This window comes from Stegodyphus dumicola, chromosome X2, assembly GCF_044657685.1.
Source record: "Stegodyphus dumicola isolate Sdum_Otavi_A_Nest chromosome X2, ASM4465768v1".
Taxonomy (NCBI): domain Eukaryota; kingdom Metazoa; phylum Arthropoda; class Arachnida; order Araneae; family Eresidae; genus Stegodyphus; species Stegodyphus dumicola.
The window spans coordinates 94,736,315-94,761,223 of NC_140781.1; the positions used below are offsets into that span (position 1 = coordinate 94,736,315).

Below are 24,909 nucleotides of genomic sequence, written 5' to 3' on the forward strand. Positions count from 1 at the left end.
AATGTGCTAATTTTCCATTGCATAACTTTTAGAAATCAATGTAAGTTTGGTAACGATTTTATCTTCATTTCAGCCTAATTCTGAAAGGCATCATGATGTATTTAACTAGAAGTATGTTTTCTATATATCTGTGATAGTTTTGTTGGTAAATTTTTGTTTGTATTCTGGGCAGCTGACAAATGTTGAAAATTGAGAGTTTAGAGTTTTATTAAATAATAAGCATTACTTGAAATAAGCAGCAGAAAACTAATACACATGCTGCATGTGGTAACAAATGATGAAATGATACATATTCTGTATTTTTAAGTGATCATAAGTAAAGCTTCACTGCACGTGTCATTGGCCCAGGTTCAAATCCCAAGCCAAGACTGGGTGTTTGTGATATTAGTGTCTGTTTTTATACCTTAAAATGAGTCGATCTGAAATTTCTGTAAAGTGGCTAGTGTTAGGACTAGTTGATTCCATCCACTAAGATGCAGCGAGTCAAAACTGAATGGAGCTTAGGCAGTTGGCTCTTAGATACTTTGAATAAATTAAATAACCTAAAGCTATTTTACTCTTTAGTTTCCCTGATTTTATCCTTTTATTTCTAGTTGCCATAATGTTTTTATTGCTGCTTTTATGCTGCATATTTTCCCTAAATTTCTATATGTGTATTTAGTTATTCAGTGTCTTATTCTTTAGCAGCTCAAGAATGTATTGCTATTCCTCCAGGAGACAAAGAAAATACTGACAATTCTGTGCTGCTTCCAACCCAGCCTTTTATTATCAAATCAGACAAAGAAAAAAATAAGGGATTCCTGAAGTTTTTTTCAAAGTAGGAAAGCCTTTCATTGAAATAATTTATTTATGATATATAATTCATTATTATTATTTTTTTTTTTTTTTTTTTTTTTTTTTTTTTGAAATTTTAAGAAATATTTTTGTAGCTTTTTTATTTGCTCATTTGTCTGTGTAGTGCATTTTAATAACTTCAAACATGCTTCTTTTTCAATTCTGAATTAAACTTTCTATGCATTATCAAGCATCTACTTGCATTACAACAGCTAATAAATTATAGAACTTCTAGAAAACATACTAAAAGTAAAAATTCCAGCTATTTTGAGAGGTGGGCAAAAATACTAATAACAAACTTATTTTGAATATGTATGCCCTGTGCATACAATTTATGTGATAATATTAACTTGCCCGCATTTCTGCTTGGTTGTATATACTTACCTGAGATTGTTTGTTGCACATATATACCAGTATTTTATAGAAAAGTGACTGTTTTAAAAGTTGTGCTATTCATTTATGAGCAAGTTTGCCGAATCCAATATACGTAATATGCGACTTCGAAAAATTCACAATTACAGAAGTGTTAAAACTGTAACATTTAAACTAAAACCAATTAGTAATAAGGCCTCTAAAAATGATTCTTGCATTCAGATCAGTCATGCAGTTAGTTTAATAACCTGCTTATCACCATTAGTGCTAGTTGTATATTAGCACAAAACTAGATTTTAGATGCCAAACCAAATGCACTGGCAATAAATTTAAACACACACGTTTGCAATTACTGTGGAGGAAAATTTGAAAATAATTCATGTGTGTGAAGATCAGAAAATTGTATCAACAACTTAAGATATAAATTTAACTATTTCCACAGTATGATAATGAAGGATAAAGACTATATTCTTGAAAGCATGAAAAGTGTGGAAATAGTGAGATGTGCAAGCATTGCCAGCTAGGCTAATTTTAGAAATGGAGAAATTTTCTTATTGGGTCAGGGATCTGTAACAAGCTAATTGTGTTGAATTTTCTGATTATCCAGGAAGAGGTTAAGTCTTAAAGAATTTGAAATAAAAGCCACCATTATGGACATGGCGAATGCATTTTAAGGAATGATTCAACTGTTTTATGCTGGCATGAAATAGCTAATTACTAAATTTTGGATCTATGAAGGTGAATCAAAAAAATAAAAGAATTTGTGAAGTATTTCAGTAATTGTAAGATGAATGAGTTTGTCATGACGTGATGACCACGCATGCGCAGTTTAGTCGAACGGCCTGCAACGCCTCTCTCTCATGAGACTTACTAGAGAAGAGTAATTAGTAGGTAGTAGCGAAGTAACGAAGGAAACGTGTTGTATGTCAGTACGAAGTATTACTTGTGTGTTACTCGTTTGTACTTATTATTTTTATTTGTGTGTTAATAAAGTGTTGTGCCGTTAAAATGGCTGTTTTATGCAACGCACACAATACGATACGTCTACGGTAGGAAGGAAATACAATATCCAGAAGCTACACTCCCAAGAAAAAGTAGGATATGACAGTGGTGTCAGAACAGGAGGATATGTCATTCTGCAAAGTTCACGGATAAATGCGTGAGTCTTCAGAAAGGTAAGAAATTTGTTCAATTTATTTGGTGGTAAAGTGGAATTCAAGGTTACAAAAATGGCTGAAGAGCTAATGAAATCTAAGAAAGAACGGAAAGTTATGCATTCAGCCATTACTAAAGTAACAAATGCTATTGAATCATTAATTGCAGCCGGTAACCTTGAAGACCTTGAAGAATCACTGGAAATTTTAAAAGTAAAAGCTATTTCTTTGAAAGCGTTAGACGAAAAAATTAAAACTTTGACTGATGTTAATGACATTGAAACCGAAATCGAAAGTGCCTTGGAATACGAAGAAAAAATTTCGAAATGGAGCTTTAGAGGCAAAAAATTATTGAAAGAAAAAAGAAATAGCAATAATTCGCTAGTTGCTAATGGTTCTTCTAATGATAGTAACAATTTATCTATTTCTGGTGTCGATAAAAGTTCTGATTATAATGTTAAATTGCCGAAGATTATGATTGATAAATTTTATGGAAATGCTGAAATGTGGCAGACATTTTACAATTCATTTGACACGGCAAAAAAACAAAACGAAAAACTATCTAAAGTAGATAAGTTCAATTACTTGCTTAGCCTGTTAGGCGGTGCAGCTTTAAAAGCAATAGAAGGCTTTTCTTTATCTCCAGAAAACTACGACAAAGCTTTTAAGATTCTCAAAGATAGGTATGGTCGAAAAGATTTCCTTATTAATTCTTACATGCATAAACTTTTAAATTTACGGCCTGTCGGAAGTTCTAATGACATTAATTCTTTGAGGGAATTATATGATACCTGCAACGTACAAGTAAGGTCACTAAATTCGATAGGGGTCAAGACCGAATCGTATGGAAAGTTACTATACCCTTTGTTAATGAAATGCATACCTCAGGATATAACGCTTGATTTTGCTCGTCAAAACGCAGATGAGGAAACTTTTAATGTCGATAACCTCATGAAATTTCTAAAACGGGAAATTGAAAGTCGCGAACGAACTTCATTAAATTTATTTTATTCTAAGAGTCACGCTAATTCTCTTGGAAGGCATTCACAACCAAATGTAAAGCGAAACAACTTCCACACTCGGAATTCATTCAATGCCAACAAATTTGGCGCCAGCTATTCCCCTAATGTAAGCGAAATTGCAGTTGTTCGAACTTTCCCTTGCTTATTTTGCGAAAGCGAAAATCATGCTTCGGAAAAATGCGTTATGTCTCCGGAAGAAAGGAAAAAGAGTTTAAGCGCTTCTAATCGGTGCTTTCTTTGTTTCGAAAGGAATTGTAGAATAAAAATTTGCCCTTCTCAATTAAAATGTTCAAAATGTAATTCTAAGTATCATAATATATTGTTGCATGAAGATAAGGAAAGGGTTGCTAAAGAAGAAATTAAGAATAATTCTAACGCCGTAACTGCAAAGATTTCTTCTAAATATTTTACTGCGAATCAAGAGGTTAAAGAATTAATAGATGACTTGCTAACCGTTAAACTTATATGTGATGGTAAATTAATTAATGCAGTAGCAGATACAGGCACTCAACTAACCGTTGTTAAGACCGACATTGTACCAGAAAAATACCGTACGCCACATGGAAGTGTTATCCTCACGTCAGCTTTCGGGCAAGCTTTAAAAGCTCCTCTCATTAACCTACCTTTAGTAATATATTCTGAAAATGATAAATTTATGTCACCTATTTTTATAACATGTGCAATGATGGATAAGTTATGTAATGATTTACTCTTGTCGTTAAGTGCTTTTAGTGAGTTAAGGGGAGATGATAAAAGAAAGTTTAATTTTGAATGTAAAAATGTAAACATTGCTACTGATAGTTTCGGTGAAATGCCTTTTCATGAAACTGAAAATTTTGACGAAATACTTAACCATGATAGGGAAAACCTAATTAATGGAAAATGTAATGAAACTGTTAAGAAGATAATAGAATGTTGTACTCTTGTATATGAAGATACAGGTAAGGATGATTCCAAAGGTAGCACGGGACACGATCAATGTGCTTCGGATTCAGAACTGTTTTGAGTGCAACAAATGAATGACCCATCTTTAGAAACATGCTGGCAAAATGTTAAGAACGGAAGTAATAACTTTATTGTTATTGACAACTTTTTGTATCATAAAGATAAAGTTCTAGGAGAAAGAGTTTACCAGTTGGTCGTACCCAAAGAAAGAAGAAAACAGATTTTGGACTTAGCTCATTCTAGCTTATGGGGAAGCCACCTGCGAACCAAGAAGACAGCCGAACGTTTGAGATATTCGTTCTATTGGCCGGAAATCAATAAAGATGTAAATGAATACTGCAGTGCTTGTACTTCTTGTCAACTTCAAGCGAAAAAGCGTCCCTTTGATGAAGTTCCGATTACGCCAGTAACACGTCCTAAAGAACCATTCCAGGTAATTAATGTGGATATCCTAGGACCTGTAGAGCCAAGCTGTAGAGGTTACAAATACATTCTGTGTGCTGTTGATCAATGTACAAGGTGGTCCGAAGCGGTGCCATTGAAGAATTTGAATGCCAAAGCAACATGCGATGCATTGTTGCAAATCTTTTCACGCACAGGAATTCCTCAAATTGTTGCTTCAGATCAAGGTACTAATTTTACTGCTTCGTTGACCCAAGAGTTTTTGAAAAGGATCGGATCGTCCCCAAGGTTCTCGACTCCTTATCATCCAAGTTCAAATGGCCTGGTAGAAAGATTTAATGCTGTTTTAAAGGGAATGATACATCATACCATTAGAGAACATTCGAAAGATTGGGAGAAACATCTACCGTATTTACTTTGGGCTTACCGTGAAGTTCCTAATGCTACGACTGGGGTTAGTCCGTTCCAAATGCTTTATGGAAGACGTCCTAATGGCCCGTTGTCTATTTTGAAATCGTCATGGACTAATGAAACTCCTGTTCCTCATGGACAGTTAAGTTCAGTTACCGATTATCTGAATGATTTGAAGACGAAATTGGAAAAAGCTGCTGAATACGCAGGACTTACAGATGTTACCGATTATCTGAATGATTTGAAGACGAAATTGGAAAAAGCTGCTGAATACGCAGGACTTACAGATGTTGGAAAGCAGCAAGCTTATGCATTCTACCGTAACCGAAAGACTCGTCATAAAGAATTCAAGGAAAGTGACAGGGTTATAGTTTTAATCCCTGATAGCCAAAACAAAGTTTATGCCAGATGGACGGGACCTGCTACGATCATCAAAAAAGCATACTGATTATAGTTACATAGTACAAATGCCTGACAATTCATCGAAGCACGTTCATGCAATGTCGGTGTGATATATGATACAGATATTGATTTCAGCGAAGTTGAAAACGTTCCAAGAATTGTTCCACGGAAAGCAAAAGAACACTATTCTAATGAGGAATGTGATTTTACACACCTTGAACCGCATAAGAAGAAAGAACTTATGGAAATTTTAAGAAGGCCATAAGAACCTAAGAACTGGTATTCCGAAAATCGCCAATGTGGGAGAACACAGCATCAGACTGAAACCTGGAAGTATGTCAAGAAAGCAGAAACCGTATCGAATACCTGAAGTTCTAAGAAATGAAGTTGATCGTCAAATAGATAAGCTTTTACAGCTAAAGCTAATCGTTGAATCAGAAAGTGAATATGTGCATCCAGTAATTTATGCGTTAACAAAATAAAACGGTAACATTATGTGTAGACAAAAAGACCATGCTGAGTTTATTGATGACGTGACTTAAAATGACATGATTATATTTCCCAGTGAGTGAAGCATGATTGATGTTATGAACTATGAACTATAAGACATTTTGACTGTTTAGTCTGATTTTTTTTTTAGCTAAAATGCTAAATTTTTTTTTCTAACGTTAGTTAATGTGTTTAAAGATTTATCTAGGCTTTGCTAAAGTATTATGTTTAATGTTAATGATTGATTTGTATTGTCTCGTTTATATGATAACTGCTTATATGATTATGATTATGTGAAGGATTTAAGTTTGAAATGTTAATTAAATGTTACATTTTTTTTAAATGAATAGGATTACTGAATTTATGTTGAAGTAATTTTAATTTAAAATGGTAAGAATTGGTTAATTAAGTTCGAAAATTTCATGGATGTTATTTTATTTTGTTTCAAGAAATGGTTATATATGTGGATTTGACAGGTCATTGAAAGACGCAATCAAATCTTTTCGAGGGGAGGTGTCATGACGTGATGACCACGCATGCGCAGTTTAGCCAAACGGCCTGCAACGCCTCTCTCTCATGAGACTTACTAGAGAAGAGTAATTAGTAGGTAGTAGCGAAGTAACGAAGGAAACGTGTTGTATGTCAGTACGAAGTATTACTTGTGTGTTACTCGTTTGTACTTATTATTTTTATTTGTGTGTTAATAAAGTGTTGTGCCATTAAAATGGCTGTTTTATGCAACGCACACAATACGATACGTCTACGGTAGGAAGGAAATACATATCCAGAAGCTACACGCCCAAGAAAAAGTAGGATATGACAGAGTTGATAACTATCAACATGAAATTAGTGGTATCACGATCACACACAGACATTTACCTTGCATTTGAGCAGTTGTGGCAAGTAGGACAAATGAACAGATGCTATAATTGCACTAGTAAGGAATGTTCCTTAATGTTCTTTTTATAGGTAGAATAACTAACACCTGTTTAATTTTATCACAGTGTGTTTGTTGGCTGTGTTTTATGTAAGAATGAACAAAAAGTTTATGATAGTGCAGAAAAGATTTAAGGTAGAAGAACTAGTGTACAGTCAAAAGTCGTTAATCCGGACTCGTCGGGACTTCGGCGATTCCGGATTATCGATTTTTCCTGATTATAGATTATCAGTTTAAATCTGGTAAGATGGCATGCAGAAATTATAACATTAAAAATATGAAACCGTAATTTATGAAGTAAAGAACAATTATGATCTAAAGGGTATCAAAATTTACAAAAAAAGCTTAATATTTATTTGTTTACTTTATTAAACATTTCTTTCAATGTAAGTTGTTTAAGTTCCTTCGTTTTTTGTGATAATACTTTCTCTTTAATTCTATAAGCAGACATAATTTCTTGTTCAGTTACGAAGTTCCGCTGTTCAAGTCCTATAATTGCTGTGTCGAGAATACTGACTAATTTGTCAATTGAAATTTTTTCGTTTTCTATAAACTCTGTGTCACTTTCTTCGCTATCGGAAGCAAATTATAATGACGAGGAATTTGATTTAAATCATATCAAAGACGGAGTACATCGAGATGAAATACTACATTTAGTAAGGAATTACAAGCCAAATAAAATAAAAACATCTGCTCTGAAGATAAGGATAGTGCTGACAGATCAACTTCCAGTTCATTGCGTGCCGAGACGTCCCCCCCACACACACACAGAGCAGCGTGAAATTGATAAACAGATTTCGGAATGGTTAGATAAACAAAGGATATGCCTTATCCATTTTTTGCAGCAATTCCACTTTTTGTTTAATGGACTTTGAAACATACTTTCGCTTTGTAGATCCTTTACATATTGATAAATATATATCAGAAATTCTATTTGACATAATCGAAAGTTCAAGCGTACTTTTATAAAATTACTCTAACAGTCTGCAAAAAATAATAAGCCGGATCCAATTCGAAGATTAAGGCAATCTGCAACATTAACTGAATTAGATAATTTTAGCTTAGCTTATACCATCCGTTATACATTAAACGCGCATTCGTAAACGTATTTTGCACATGCGCACACGCATATTCGCAGCCGTAAAGGTCTTACACGCATGCGTCAGCGTTCGCAGAAAGTTTGTAGCTTTGAGTTCCGGATTATAGCTCATTCCGGATTATGGGTGTCCTAATTAACGACTTTTGACTGTAATAAAAAAAAACCTGACCTTGGTCGGACATCACTATTGTGTGTAAAAAATTATACCTGAAGGCTGATGACATAATTTCTGTTATACAATAAATAACTGGCTGTACAGTTAGAGAGTAGCTATGATTTTGTATATGAAGGGCTTTTGATCTGCATGACATTAATGTAGAACTGTCTTCAAAAACAGAGGTAAAATTTTTAGAAAGGAGTAAAAAGATAGTTTTGAACTCTGCAGGGAAACAATGTAGAAAAATAGTAAGTTGTTCAAATTACTGTAAATAGAGATTTTATATGAAATTTATCTTTGCTTTTTGATTCACCATTTTATACATGCATGTAAAGTATGGCAATAGAATGTGGCTGTATGACATTAATATACACTCGCCTCCAGAATTATCTTTACGTGCATAAAATCATGGATTTCTTAGAAACGGTTAACTACTATTACTACAGTTATTTTATTAATTTGTGTGGAATAATACATAATACATAAATACAGATAGAAAACTTAAAGTCAACAACATATGACATAAAACTGTAGCATGAAAGAATAAGAATGGTAATAGGGTGTTACAGGTAAATAAATTCATTTAAAAGAAAAAGAAAAGGGGGTAGCTTAGGGAAAAATTTTAGCTACAGAATGTCATTTCTGTGACTTGTATTCACATAGAAGAAAAAAGGAAGGAAATACTCTGTATATATTCCTTGGGGTGCTGTTCAAAATTGGGGATAGAAGTTGGACACAAGTAACCCTTTATTTTTATCTTAAATATTCCAATGTAATTATAAACTTTATGAAAGATAGTAAAATGAATTCATTTCATCTAGATGGAAACGTAGTGGATCACAAAATATTGACAGAATTGATGGAGATTTCAAGAGAGGGGGAGTAAGAGCAACTGCTGGGCCTCGACTAGGATGGTCTAGAGATCTGCCAAATGATCCAGAGTATGGTGTATTTTTAAAATTTTTGTATTTTTTCTTTAATAGTCCATGAGTTTGACTGTATTGAAATAGATTTCCTGAATATTAGTAATTTTCTTTTTGTATTTTTTTTTCTTGATTTGGTTTTGTTTGCTGTTAAATAGATTTCCATGTACATAAATTTCTCTACTCCATCTGAATTAAAGTCTTGCCAGTTAACATCAGTGGCCATAAATGAGATAGGGTTTGTTCTTCTGCATTTGAATTCTTGCTTAATAGTGTGCTTCAACCAATTGTAAAGGATTGAAACAAAATTTTTAGCATGCCAGTGATGAAAGAGAATTCTTATTTTCAAACTGCTGATTCCTTTTACACCAAATTGTTTTGTATAGTGCGCTAAAATGTTTAGACATTCGGGTTAGCTTTTAACTGTAGAGAAATAGTTGTAAGAAGGTTTTAATTTTGATAGGTTGAGTTTTATTGTCATTTAATATTTGATATTTAATAAGTTAAATGCTAGGGAAAAGACAATCTGAACGTAGTCTTAACTTATTTAACTCTCTGAGTTCAAATGAACATACAGGATGCGGCAAGGAAACTACTTTATTTTAGAAATGAATAACAGAAATAGTATGAGCGATATCAGTTGAATTTTTTCCCAAGTTATAGAGAGATACTTAAAGTTTTTTTTTTATTGCGATTAAAAAATAATATCATTAAAGTGGCCTCCGTTCTTGTCCATGCGTCGAGGTTTGATGTTTCTTTCCACTTTTACCAGCATATCAACGGGTATGTTTTTGATAGCATTTTGAATATTGTTCTTCAGTTGAGCCAGAATCTTTGGACGTTAGAGATTTCAGATAGCCCTACAAAACGAAACCACACGTGGCTAAATCAGGCAAGCCCACTGGCCACTAACGATTGCCCCGTAAGGAGGTAATAGTCCAGGGAAATGTTCTCTAAAAAACCATGGTCCAATGATGCCTATTGTGGACAATGCACACCAAACAGTCACACCCTCTGTATGGAGGGACTGCTCGTGAACTCAGGGATTCGTGCCACTCCATTATCGCATGTTCTGCTTAATGCATGCTGCAACTGGAAAGATGAAAATGAGCCTCATCACTAAAGAACACAAGGACATCATGAAGCATATTGTCAAGAACAGCTTCGCATCCTTTTTTTCGAGAAAGAAAATTGCACGTATTAAGTTTTTGCACCACTGCCATTTATATGGATGAAAATGCAGTACAGTCAAAAGTCGTTAACCTGGACTCGTCGGGACTTCGGCGATTCCGGATTATCAATTTTTCCAGATTATAGATCATCAGTTTAAATTTCATAAGATGACATGCAGAAATTCTAAAATTAAAAATATGAAACCATAATTTATGAAATAAAGAACAATTATGATCTAAAGGGTATCAAAATTTACAAAAAAAAGCTTAATATTTATTTGTTTACTTTATTAAACATTTCTTTCAATGTAAGTTGTTTAAGTTGCTTCGTTTTATGTGATACTTTCTCTTTAATTCTATAAACAGACATAATTTCTTGTTCAGTTACGAAATTCCGCTGTTCAAGTCCCGTAATTGCTGTGCCGAGAATACCGACTAACTTGTCAATCGAAATTTTTTTGTTTTCACTAACCTCTCTATCACCTTCTTCATGTCTTTACCCATTTTTTGCAGCAATTCCACTTTTTGTTTGATGGACATCGAAACATACTTTCGTTTTGTAGATCCTTTGGGAGCTCCAGCATTGGAAATTCTATTTGACATAATCGAAAGTTAAAGTTTACTTTTATAAAATTGCTCTTACAATCTGCAAAAAATAATAAGACGGATCCAATTCGAAGATTAATTAACAATGCAATCATCAACATTAACTGAAATAGATAATTTTAGCTTTTACCGTTCATTATACATAAAACGTGCACGCGAAAACGTATTCTGCGCTTGTGCGGACGCATATGCGCAGTCGTAAAGGTCTTACGTGCACGAGTAAATGTCTATGTGCATGTGTCAACGCGCCGCATGTGCAGAAAGTTTTTAGCTTTGAGGTCCGGATTATAGATCATTCCGGACTAGGGGTGTCCAAATTAACGACTTTTGACTGTACATTGAAAAGTATGAATCCACGGTGAATGCGCGCTCCTCTCTTGTCCACTGCATGATCGGTACTAAACCTATATATGACATAAAACGTTTTCTAGCGAGTCCCCTTTTATTATCATATAGGAGGATCGGGGCTGTCCCCTTATAGTAATAATAATGACATAAAATGTTAGATACCGCTCTTTTCATTGAGCTCCACCCTACCCTTCTTGGAATAAATGTTCTTGGAATAAATAGATGGTGCACGTTTTAAACTAGGAAGTTTCCCTGCCGCACCCTGTACAAACACGATATTCACACCATTCAGAATTTTAAAATTGTAAATGATTAAAAAAATTATTTTAATTCATATCTCCTCTGTCAAGATATTGGTTATTATAATCAGAGGTGTAAAAGAAATTCTGAAATTGCTCTTGTCCACTGCATGATCGGTACTAAACCTATATATGACATAAAACGTTTTCTAGCGAGTCCCCTTTTATTATCATATAGGAGGATCGGGGCTGTCCCCTTATAGTAATAATAATGACATAAAATGTTAGATACCGCTCTTTTCATTGAGCTCCACCCTACCCTTCTTGGAATAAATGTTCTTGGAATAAATAGATGGTGCACGTTTTAAACTAGGAAGTTTCCCTGCCGCACCCTGTACAAACACGATATTCACACCATTCAGAATTTTAAAATTGTAAATGATTAAAAAAATTATTTTAATTCATATCTCCTCTGTCAAGATATTGGTTATTATAATCAGAGGTGTAAAAGAAATTCTGAAATTGCTCTTGTCCACTGCATGATCGGTACTAAACCTATATATGACATAAAACGTTTTCTAGCGAGTCCCCTTTTATTATCATATAGGAGGATCGGGGCTGTCCCCTTATAGTAATAATAATGACATAAAATGTTAGATACCGCTCTTTTCATTGAGCTCCACCCTACCCTTCTTGGAATAAATGTTCTTGGAATAAATAGATGGTGCACGTTTTAAACTAGGAAGTTTCCCTGCCGCACCCTGTACAAACACGATATTCACACCATTCAGAATTTTAAAATTGTAAATGATTAAAAAAATTATTTTAATTCATATCTCCTCTGTCAAGATATTGGTTATTATAATCAGAGGTGTAAAAGAAATTCTGAAATTGCTCTTGTCCACTGCATGATCGGTACTAAACCTATATATGACATAAAACGTTTTCTAGCGAGTCCCCTTTTATTATCATATAGGAGGATCGGGGCTGTCCCCTTATAGTAATAATAATGACATAAAATGTTAGATACCGCTCTTTTCATTGAGCTCCACCCTACCCTTCTTGGAATAAATAGATGGTGCACGTTTTAAACTAGGAAGTTTCCCTGCCGCACCCTGTACAAACACGATATTCACACCATTCAGAATTTTAAAATTGTAAATGATTAAAAAAATTATTTTAATTCATATCTCCTCTGTCAAGATATTGGTTATTATAATCAGAGGTGTAAAAGAAATTCTGAAATTGAAAACTTTTTTTGAGAAAAGTTCTATGTAAGGATTTCAAAAAACTGTGTTACTTCTATATTTTGAATGTTTAGGTAGGTGAAGAAAACAGATGCACTTTCTGAACATTATTAGAGGAAATACTGTATGTCAGAATTTAAATTTTTGTGAAGAATTTTAAATGTAAAATATTCATTTGAATGGCAATTTTGTCTGAGATTTAGTGATGTCAGAATTTAAATTTTTGTGAAGAATTTTAAATGTTAAATATTCATTTCAATGGCAATTTTGTCTGAGATTTAGTGATTGTGGCAAAGTAAGTTTTCTTAAATTTGCTTCCTAAAAACTAAACTCCTTTATAAGAGATTTCACATATAGTGGTTAATGTCAACAGAAAAGTATGATATTATGTAAATATTCATAGACATACATACTCGAACTTCAGAAACTTTCTGTTCAGAAATTAAACTCCTTCATAAGAGGTTTTACATGCAGTAACTAATTTCAATAGACATTTAGTTATTGTGTAAATCATAAATATTTACAAATATGCTTACTGAAAACAGTGTTGCCATGCTACCTGGAAAATTCCAGGAATTCGAAAATTGACCAAAAGAGTTCAGGGAAAAGTCAGGGAATTTAAATATTTTAGTCAAAATGTGGCAAAATCAGGGAATTTCATATGGCTGTTCCTCTCCAAAAAGTGAGTTTTGCACCGACGTTGGAAGAGCTCACTTTCTTGGCAAATTATGTATCGCGTGAGCATCATTTAGCCAGCTGGCATAGAGCCAATTTTCGCAGCTCCAATCAGATTGTCCTGAGAGAAAGGCAAAGCAAGTTTCCAGCAACTTTTGGTTTCCAGTAACTTCGAGTATCGAGAGACTCCCATGCGCATATGCAGTGCATGTTGAACTAAGGAAAATACGTATTGTATAAAATAAAATCAGTTTAATCCTGGTATAGAGTACCATGGAGGTTAGAATAGCCTCCATGTACCGTATACACAGGATTTGTAGATATGATGGGGAGCAGTAAATGGGTCATTTTGGTGTTAGTGACAATTTTCAAAATCGTGCCAAGGCCGTAGCATATACTAGGATTTTACCGGAAAATCTTTTTAACCTCCCCTTTTTTTAGTAAATTCCTTATTTGTCATTTTGCAGTAAACTAAAAAACTAGTAATCAGTCACCTAGGCTAACTATTTAATGTAACTATATTCGCCAAAATATCATTGATTATTCAAATTCAATTTTTAAATAATTATGTTTATTTTAATGTTATTTATGTCATTTAACCCTCCTAGCGTTAAGGCCGGAAAATTCCGTACAGAAGGTTGCCTTCCACATTCATTATACTTGAAAATTTCTGCTAGCTTTTAATGTATCTGATTTCAGTTTGGGTGTATATTGGAACAAAAGGAATCAAGGTACAAAATGAGAGTCATTTTTTAATTAAAATCAAGAAAATATCACTTATTCATGACATTTTGAGGAACTTTGAAATTTCAGGGCTAAACCCGTAAGGCTTAGAGGGTTAACTTTGCTTCTTCTCTCTAAATTTATTTATTAGTAAATAATACTTTCAAATTTCAGGAAATATTTCTCTGCATAATCCTGAAATTAATTCTAGCAGTATGATGACATACCATCATGAAATTTAATGCACATATTTTTTGCTTATGCATGCTACTAAATTAATATAAAATACTTGAATTTATTTAAAAATAACATTAAATAGATTTTGCTTTTTTCTAGCTGCAAAATGTCTGCAAAAAATGACGTTTTTTAATCCAGATTGGGCAGATTCTAATCTCAATCTTCAGTGGAGAAAACCGCTCTTATTAAATGATAGTTATAATAGAAATGCTCTAGTTATTATATATTATAAGTAATATGTAATATATATATAAGTCATATGTAATTGGCAAATTTTGTGGTTTTCAAGTGGTACCATAATTAATTTACCTCTTAGCACAGCCAATGTGCATTATGTGGATAGACTGGAATTTTCTCAAAATACACCTGGAAAACCTGGAAAAATCAGGGAATTTCATTTTCCTGTTTGAGTGGCAACCCTGTGAAACTGGTAACTAAAAAGTTGTGAAAACTAATTGTTTTGAAAAGTTGAAAGACCCAAAATGTTATTCAATTTATCAAAATGATCATAAATTTTTAGATTTATGTGTAATTTCCCTCTTTTACCATCCTTATTCTTAAGCTAACATTGGTAGCCATATATACATGGGTATCTGAAACATTTTCAAGACTGTCTCAGTTATAACAGTGTAGAATACAGAGGCTAGGCTGTTCACACATTTTTTAGACGATGTATATTGTATTCACAAAACTAAATTACATAAAATTCTTGTGTTTAAAATGTTCTATTTGACATCCCTTATTCTGAACTTTCTTTTGACACCGCAATTTCCAGGATAATAATGCCTTTTGAAGTGGCAAAAGAGGTATTCTATCCCATTGCTCCCGAACAGTTTTCCACAGTCCTGTTAGGGTTTTGGGACAACGTTTGGATAATGCAGTTTTTAAAAGTCCAAAAGCACAAAAATCCATAGGTGACACATCACGAGATTTAGTAGGGATATCAGTGAAGGATATGGCCTTGATACCAGTTTTTTGTTATATTTCTTTTAGGAAATTTACAGTGGATTTTGCTGTGTGACTGCTAGCTTTGTCCTGATGGAGTCTCACAGATTGATGGCACTGTGGGTAAAGCGATGGTATTTAATTCAGAAAAATTGGCGATAAAATATGTTCCTGATAGTATTTGGTGTTAATCTTGACATTTTTTTGCACTGTCTTTATTTTTAACTTGCCATTATAAGAAAAACCAGCAACTATTATGAATCCCTCAGAAAAACTTTCTTTCAATTCTTTGAACCATGTACTTAAATTTTTTTCTCCCCTTTTATGATAATAAATGGCTCTTTTTTTGTTACAATGTGAGAATTGTTTTCCATTTTTCTTTGGATAAGTGTTTTTCATATAGAATTCTGCAGCGTGTCCTGTGTTGAGCGATATGCTTTGGAAGAAGAAGATGCACATCGCATTTTTTCGCTTTCTTAAGATTTAAATCAACATTTATCATTTTGTTTACTGTGGACACCGAGCATTTTAATAATTTTGCAAATGTCCTTTGACTAGGGGGGTTTTCTTTTAACATTAAACAACGTACCCTTGCAATAGTCGAAGATGTCCGTTTTTTCCTTGGATACTTGTTTGGAATTTTTGTCCCACTTGAGGCTCCAATTTGAAATTTTTTTCCTTTCTTGTTGATGATATTACCTATCGACGCTTTAGATATCACAAAACCACGACTCTCACATCGTTTTTGGATAACGGAGTATGCATATTTCTCTTTGGAAAGAGCGTAAATGTAGCCTTCGAACCACTGCTTTGTTAAATTCGCCATTTTGAATAAAAGCAAAACTTTCAAGCCACAGACTATAATTTTGACTTTTAAAAACATAGTACAATTGCAATTACTTCTTTTGCAGCAAACGATTTTTTATTACCGTTTACCAAAATCGTCTAAAAAATGTGCGAACAGCCTCTGTATTGATACCAGAAATAAAGAAACATCAAGTTCATTTTCAAAAATTTCTGTCCAGGATAAATGCCAATATAAAATTTTATTCACGTTTGGTGACAGGAGTGAAACACAGCCTTATTGCTGTGATCCAGGAATGAAATAAGATAGCATGATATGGATACACACTAGTTTTCCGTGATTAAGTTTAGAGTGAAATTTGCTGTGAAGTTTCAGAGCATTATATTTTGGGATAAATAGGTACCGCTGCATATTTTTTATATGTCGCATATTACAATGGTAATAGGTGTTCAGTTTCCTAACCTGTTGACTCAATGATGAAAAGCCAAAATTGTAAAATGCTATACCAAATTCAGCGGAAAATTATCACTTTTGCTGTATAACGCTTCTATATAAAGTGCTCATATTCCCCAGTCTGCTGTTCAGCACTGGATTTCAGCTTTTTGTATATCTGCTACATTCATTAGAAATACAGTGGTTTCAAGAACATAAGCAACATGTTCATACTAGTGATAATGATATGAAACATTAAGTTCTTGGAATGGTTTGATAAGATAGCATGATATGGATACACACTAGTTTTCCGTGATTAAGTTTAGAGTGAAATTTGCTGTGAAGTTTCAGAGCATTATATTTTGGGATAAATAGGTACCGCTGCATATTTTTTATATGTCGCATATTACAATGGTAATAGGTGTTCAGTTTCCTAACCTGTTGACTCAATGATGAAAAGCCAAAATTGTAAAATGCTATACCAAATTCAGCGGAAAATTATCACTTTTGCTGTATAACGCTTCTATATAAAGTGCTCATATTCCCCAGTCTGCTGTTCAGCACTGGATTTCAGCTTTTTGTATATCTGCTACATTCATTAGAAATACAGTGGTTTCAAGAACATAAGCAACATGTTCATACTAGTGATAATGATATGAAACATTAAGTTCTTGGAATGGTTTGAATGCTGTGGTAAGACTCTCTCCCTCTTCTTCTGGAATCCGAGGCTTAATAGATTAGTTTGTTAAATGCATTGAGATCTAAGTGCAAAAATTGAGAAAGTAATTTTAGTTATCGTGTATGTGCATTTTAGTGATTTCATCATTTGTCTTAGTGTGTTAGGCTTTAAGCATACTGACTGTTCACCTTTTGTTCAGAAAAAGTGATATTTCATTATTCTTCACAATGTGGGTAAAACCCATATTTCATTGAAGTCAATTAAGTTGGAGGTCTCATGGGTCACCATTTTGGTCATATATACTGCCATGGACTCGCATGATACAAATTTGATGTGAATTTCCAGTATTAGAACTGTACCCCATTCACAGTCGATATCATCAAAAACGAAATTATAGAGAGAAACTGCTTTTTGAGGGGCAATTTATTTTTCAAGAAGTGATGACAAATGTGATGATAACGCTAACTTTATTTTACAATGCTGTGTAATGATACATACAATCTATAGAAATCTAATAATATACTATGTGTAAAGTAAATAACTGGTAATAAGAAATTTAAATATATTGGGAAATACTAATATCAGTTCGCCTCTCTTAAAAAAGAAATTTTATCTTTTACCATTTTCACATATACATCTTAGAATTTTTAATAATAAATAAATAAGTAAGTAACATCTGACATGTTAAAAATTCGTGCATAGTGGCAGTTCTTTCTTGAAGAGCATCAAAGCCTTGTGCAAAAATCTTGAAAAGATCTTGTGCCAAGGATCTTCCTTTTATATTCAGTTCTGCAGATGTTTGTTGTCCAGGAAACTTCTAAGACTTAAAACATCAGTAAACAATTGTGAAGCACATTTACTTTATTAATGTATTCTGCCACTTGTTAATAAAACTAATGAATCCCCCTGCAGGAAAACAAACCTGCATAATGTTATCCCAGTTGGTTATTGGGATAGTTCAGTTTTCTGTTGGTAGATATACGTAGGTAAGTTGAAAAATAAGTTTCCCCTGTCGACTGTGGTCAGAGTTGTGTATGAAAGTCAAAAAATAGAATGAGACATTAAAGATATGACATACCTTTATTTTATTATTCTCGTACGAGTACGTTGAGACATTTGTCATATCGCTTGATAAGCTTCAAAAAGTCCTCCAAGAAAAATTCACACTTTACATATGGAAGAAGCATTGAACGGCTATGGGCGAAAGGCGACACAGCAGGAAAACGCGCAAGTCACCGATACACCATTGGGTAGAGGTCGCTGCAAATCAAGCAGATGGCGCTGTTGCAGTGCCTGCGCAAAGCGGAGACCAGCCTCTCATTTGAGCCCCGCTGGGTATGGAGAGAAGGTGCATTTTGAATTCGTGGTCAAAGGAGAAAGTGAGAGCTGTTATCCGCTATGAATGGGCACGTGGAGTATCAGGAACAGAAATTCATAACCGCCTCGTGGAAGTCTATGGGCCAGGTGTGATGTCGAAGCAAATGGTGCGAAAATGGTGTCGCACATTCAGTGATGGACGTCAGCAAGTGGAGGACATACCGAGAGCTAAACGGACGCGCACGGCCTATATAGATGCAAATGTCAGGAAGGTGGATGACATGATTAGAGCAAACCGGCATATCACCATCGATGAAGTAACGGAAAAACTTGGAATCTCACATGAGCGAGCTCAAAACATCATCCACGACATTCTTCGATACAGAAAAGTGTCAGCACGGTGGGTGCCCCGACAATTGACCTCGACACACAAGGAACAACGCATGGGGGTCAGCCTGGAACATCTCGTGCGTTACCATGAAGATGGCAATGACTTTCTGTTTCGGATTGTGACGGGGGATGAAACGTGGGTCCACCATTTCACGCCAGAATCGAAGGCCGCATCTATGGAGTGGAAACATTCGTCATCACCTGTCCGAAAGAAGTTCAAGACAACTCCCTCTGCAGGTAAAGTGCTCCTCACAGTTTTCTGGGATGCCCAAGGAGTTTTGTTGCTGGACTTTTTGGAGGTTGGAACCATCAATGCTACGCGCTACTGTGACACCCTGTCGAAATTCAAAGAGGGGATTCGGAAGAAGCGGCCTGGCCTTCTCGCATCTGGCATTCTGCTGTTGGATGACAATGCCAGACCACATTCGGCAACGGCAATGCAAAACCATATTGCAACTCTTGGTTGGGAGCACCTACACCATCCGCCATACAGTCCTGATCTCGTACCAAGTGACTTCCATCTGTTTCCAGCTTTGAAGAAAAATTTCGGGGGAAGGCACTTTGGAAGCAATACTGAAGTAAAACAAGCCGTTCAACGCTTCTTCCATATGCAAAGCCCTGATTTTTTCCTGGAGGGCTTTTTGAAGCTTATCAAGCGATATGACAAATGTCTCAATGTACTTGGTACCTATGTGGAAAAATAAAAGTATGTCATATCTTTAATGTCTCATTCTATTTTTTGACTTTCATACACAACTCTGACCACAGTCGACAGGGGAAACTTATTTTTCAACTTACCCTCGTATATCTTGCCATCAAGAATGACAACATATATTTATAAAACTTATAAAACATTAAGAGAAATTAGCTTTTCTTGAAATACATGCTGTAGTTGATAGCATAACCATTAGTTAATATGTATGACCTTTTCTTACTGTCAAGAAATGTAATTATCACAGGAGAAAACATCATATTTCAGAGGTTTTTACTATTTTCTTTTTTTTAATTTTGTGCATGTGTTTGGTTGTTATATTCTTTATGTTAGGAAAGATAATTTGTTGTCATTACTAGTTTGTCTGTTTTCTTTTCCTTTAGCATTCCGTTTAATCGATGGAGTGCGGATATGATAGTCGAATGGTTGCATAGGTTGGGTTTAAGTATGTACATAAGTGAATGCAAAAGGTGGATGTGTAATGGAGAGATGCTTATAAAAGCTACAGCTTCCGACCTTGAAAAAGTATGTAGTAGCTTTCTGCTTTGCATTTTGATAAATTTCAAATGAATTTTAATGAATTTCAAATGACAGTTATGAAGTTTTATCAAGTTTTGTACTTTATGACTATAATTTTGTAATGCAGTTGACCTCTGCTAAGTCTTACGTTTTAAAATCACAAAATTACGTTTTAAAATATGTAATATAATCCTGACTTATTCCATGAATATAAAGCTTTTTGGCTGTGTTATCAAGTATAAATAAATATGCAGTTTGTGACCAGAATCTATTAGAAACCTGTTCAGAATGTAAAGTTTGCAAGTTTTAAAGGGGGAAAAATGATTTTAGTTATTAAACTATCTAAAAGTAGTGTCAAATGATTAGGAAAAACTTCTAATCATTTCTCATATTCAGTTGAATTCTTTGCTTTAAAGTGGCATCTCATAATTTCAAATCTTTACCATATTAGTGTGATAAAATTACTGTATGCTAAATTGCAGAATTAAATGTCAGGAGATTGCTCTGTAGTAAAGTTATATAGTTATGTTTTAATATACTTATTTAACAAAAGAAGAGACTTCCAAAAAATTTGTACTATTTCTTTTGTCTATGGTTTTTGTTTTATATTTTTAATTGCTGTAATATAGGCATAATTTTGCATTTGAATGATAAAATTTCAGGTGCTATTGTTCTGGAATTTTACCCTTTAAATTAAGGATATTTTTACATTTTCTAAAGTTATGCATTCCAACTTAAAGGCAACTACACTGATGAGCCAAAACATTATGACCATCCTTACATTTTTCAGTGAACTTAGTGAACTCTGGATGATGTGCAGGCCACATGATTAAGTGGGAATGGTGTTTAACTGATAGCGAAACTAAGGAATCATTCTTGCACTTACTTTTGCGAGTGATGGGAAAGGTTGCTGATTTAAATGAGTTTGATAAAGGGTAGGTTGAAATGGCCGAAAATTCGGAACGAGTATCAACAACTGGTAGGTTGTTCATGAGCTGCCATTGCTAGTATTTCAAAGTGATAAATGGAAGTAAAACCAAGAGTAAATGCCAAGATGTTGGAGGAAAAAGGGATGTCGAAGACTGTGCTGCTTGGTACAGCAAAATTGGTGCCAGATAGTGACTCAGCTGACAGCCCAATACAATGCAGGTCCTAGTGCTAGTGCTTCAGAACACACAGTTCAGCAGATGTTGGATATGGGATTGTGCAGCAGATGTCCCACTCCTGTGCCTGCGATGACAAAGTGTCATTCTCAGCTACACCTACAGTGGGCCTGAAAACACTGAAAGGAGACCATGGATAAGTTGAAGGCAGCCATGGATAAGTTGAAGGCAGTTTCCTTGGAAAAATCAGGATTTCTGATTCATCACATTGATGGTTGTGTCAGCGTACACCATCTTCCAGGTGAATGAGGATGTATAAGGATGCATTCCAGTGAATGTCCTGACCCCTAATTTACTGTATCTTAACATGACATAGCATATTTTAGATGTCATGGAGTTGCAGCTCAAAGCTAGAATACCTCCACAGTGGAAAATATCTTGAATTTGCATGACTGCCACTTGGGCATTTGGTACAACCTATCTCCAGTCATCTTCCAAGAACTTGTGGCATCCATGCCAAGGTGAGTTGCAGCTGCAATCCAAACATTGTTATTTAGACAGCACGTTATTTAGAAGGTGATCATAATGTTTTGCCTCTTCACAGTATATATAGTATATTTATATAATCAGACAAAACACTAACCTAAAATTAGCCCAAAATACCAAAAATGAGCATTTTTTCATTTGCTTGTGACTTTTGTAATATAGATATAATATTGTGTGTCTCGATTTCACAATTTTTTAAAATTATTATTACATATGTATGTTTCCACTTTTGTTAGGAACTGAATATGAAAAATCCTTTACATAAAAAGAAATTATTATTAGCCATTAAAAGTTCTGGTTTGTCAAATTTGCCATCAGCAATTAATGCTCTAGACTATCACTGGGTAGTTCGTTGGCTGGATGATGTGGGCCTTCCACAGTACAAAGATGCTTTTACTGAGGCAAGGGTTGATGGTCGTGTTTTGCATTGCATTACAGTTGTGAGTACAATTCATTTTTATTGCATTAGGTACCAGTTTTTTCTGTTATTTGTGTGTTTGTTATTGCATTAAAATGTATTTGTGTAATCATGCATTTTATATATTTAACTTAGGATGACTTAATGTTTTTGAAAGTAACTAGCCAGTTGCATCATATAAGTATCAGATGTGGAATTCAGCTATTGAGAGAGAAAGGTTTTGATCCACACTGTTTAATACGACGCTCTCTTCCAGATGAGGTACCAACATTCTCCTTCAGTATATTTATTCAATTTTTTAAATGATAGTGTTAATATATTTAATTACATGTAGAATGTAATAGGTTGGTAAAATTTTATCATTGTTAATTATTTGTAAGCATTATACATTTTTTCAAATAACAGTAGAAGATAAACTTGGCGTTCTTGGGATTTCGCAGATTTTAGTTTGGATTTTCAGGTCATTAATGAACAAAAAGTTTCAGAAGAAAAAACATAAAAATAAAATTACATAACAGCCATTAATATCTTTTTTACTTTATTTACAGATATACGTAAATACATTTATTAACTATATTAAAATTTTATACGATAAAAAGTATGTAAAACATTTTTTACATATGTTAAACATCTATTTACAATGCTTAATTTAAAAACTTTAGAATGTTCTTGTTCTAGTTAGAGTCCTCTTTTCCTGAAATTGCACAGGGTTGTGGTTTCTTGATCAGTCATATCGTTTTATTGTTCTAAATTAGTTTTTTCACTATTATTTGAAGATAAATTGTGCAGACATTTAGAACTTTGCAATCTGATATGAGAAAAAGTACTAGTTGTAATAATATTAAAGAATTGCAGATCTTTGTCACAAAGGAGCAGTATTTATCACAAATTAAGTCAATGACTAATTAAGTCACAACCAAGTCATTAACAATCAGGAAATTTAGTGTCATTATTTCAAGCAAAATGCTACCCAGATGGGAAAGTGGTTAGTAACTCTGACTTCCATGGCAAAAGGCAGGGGTTCAGATCCTCAAGAAGGCATAGATGTCATTTGTGTATCTCTTTATAGGAGGTAATGGTGGCTTACCTGTTGGTAATGGTGCTTCCATAATACAGAGACCACCACTTCTGGCCTTAATAGTGGCCAACAGCTATGAATGGCTAGAGTCCCCATTGAAAAAAAATTCAAGTAAAATATAAGTTGAGATAGACTGATAATCTAAAAATATGCTGAAGATTCACTGCTGCTCAAAGTTATAATAGTGATTATTTGAAAAATATCTCTCACTTGGACCAATTCCTTTTCCTGAAAAAATTTAACGACAGACTTTGCATCATTTTGCAGTTGCCAAATCTTAAAATCCTTCTCCGTTCCCTTCTCAAAAAATTTATTGCAAAAAACATCTCTGGATCAAAACATGTTGAGTCACGGTGTTTGGCACTCTTTATGGTACAATATTGCTATAGTTGGCTCATCTGGACACATTTTGGCTCGCTCTCATAAACAGAAGTGTACCAAACTTTGAATTATTACAGTTGTACTCAATTAAAATAGTACAAAGTTAATTTTTCATTTTGACAAGTTAGTTTCTTTATCCAAAATATTTTATTAAAGTTAACAAAAAAAAGATAATCTATGGTAGTTGTTTCAATGTTTAATGAGGAAACCAGTTGGCTGTAATGCCCAAATTTTGTCTGCAATCACCAAAGTTGTAAGCTAACTTTAATTGTCCCTCAGTTTTAGAATTGTCATTGTGGCAGATAGTAGAAAATCTTCCACAAAGTTTCTAGTATTTAAAAATTGTCAGACTTTAAAACTGAATTCTAGGCCACTGGTAGCCTCGATTCTGTACTTTAAAAATGTTTCATCATATACTGATAATTTTTTAAAGCATCAGAGTTTTAAGTGAAATAATATGTTAATATTTTGTTTTTTAAGAGTAAAGTGTATACTCCTGAGCTTGTTGCCTTGTGGAGCAATCATCGAGTTATGGAATGGCTGCGCACAGTTGACTTATCAGAATATGCTCCAAACTTAAGAGGCAGTGGTGTTCATGGTGCACTCATTGTAAGAAAATTTCATTTGCTGATAAATGAATAATTATTTTGTGAAATAGAAACTATATGAATTAAGCATTTTATTGCTGATTGAAATTATCTCTGTGTGGTTACAGTGTTTCTTTTCTGTTATATCTGTCAGGTTTATGAACCAAAATTCAACACAAATTTATTTGCTACTCTTCTTAACATTCCACCTACAAAAACGCTACTTAGGCGGCACCTTGCTACACATTTCAAGCATATCGTGGGTGATGACTTGATGCAGGTGAAAAGAGAAAAGGAGACTGAAACTCCACTCTCACCTAGTGTGAAAATTAAGGTACTTTTTTTAAAATTTTTTGGCCATTAATTTTATTAATAGAGGGTGTCTTAAGCAGTATAGTACTGTTGACTGTTATTGGTGTAAAATCATGTTTGCGTATGATAATACTGATAACTTATGTATAATAAAGTGATAATGTTTGATAAATTTGATAATGTTCTTATATTGCATTTAACAGACATTTCTTTAAAAATATGTGCTTTATAATCTGTATTTTATGAAAGTTTAAAATAGAAAACAGCATATTTATGCTGAATGAAATGTAC

At 33.9% G+C, this 24,909-nt stretch overlaps 1 protein-coding gene across 10 annotated transcripts in view; it reads left to right on the plus strand.

Moving 5' to 3' along the window:
• LOC118182572 (liprin-beta-1-like) overlaps positions 1-24,909 on the plus strand; it is a 101,433-nt gene that overhangs the window by 67,773 nt on the left and 8,751 nt on the right. For 3 of the 10 annotated variants that reach the window (XM_085809375.1, XM_085809372.1, XM_035351947.2), the window contains exons 11-17: positions 685-817; positions 9,046-9,165; positions 20,058-20,199; positions 22,079-22,282; positions 22,396-22,521; positions 24,200-24,328; positions 24,461-24,640. In XM_085809375.1, the coding sequence (XP_085665501.1) occupies positions 685-817; positions 9,046-9,165; positions 20,058-20,199; positions 22,079-22,282; positions 22,396-22,521; positions 24,200-24,328; positions 24,461-24,640 (1,034 nt within the window). The remainder of the gene's footprint in view (positions 1-684; positions 818-9,045; positions 9,166-20,057; positions 20,200-22,078; positions 22,283-22,395; positions 22,522-24,199; positions 24,329-24,460; positions 24,641-24,909) is intronic. The other 7 variants (XM_035351945.2, XM_035351948.2, XM_035351946.2 and 4 more) reach the window with 4 other exon arrangements.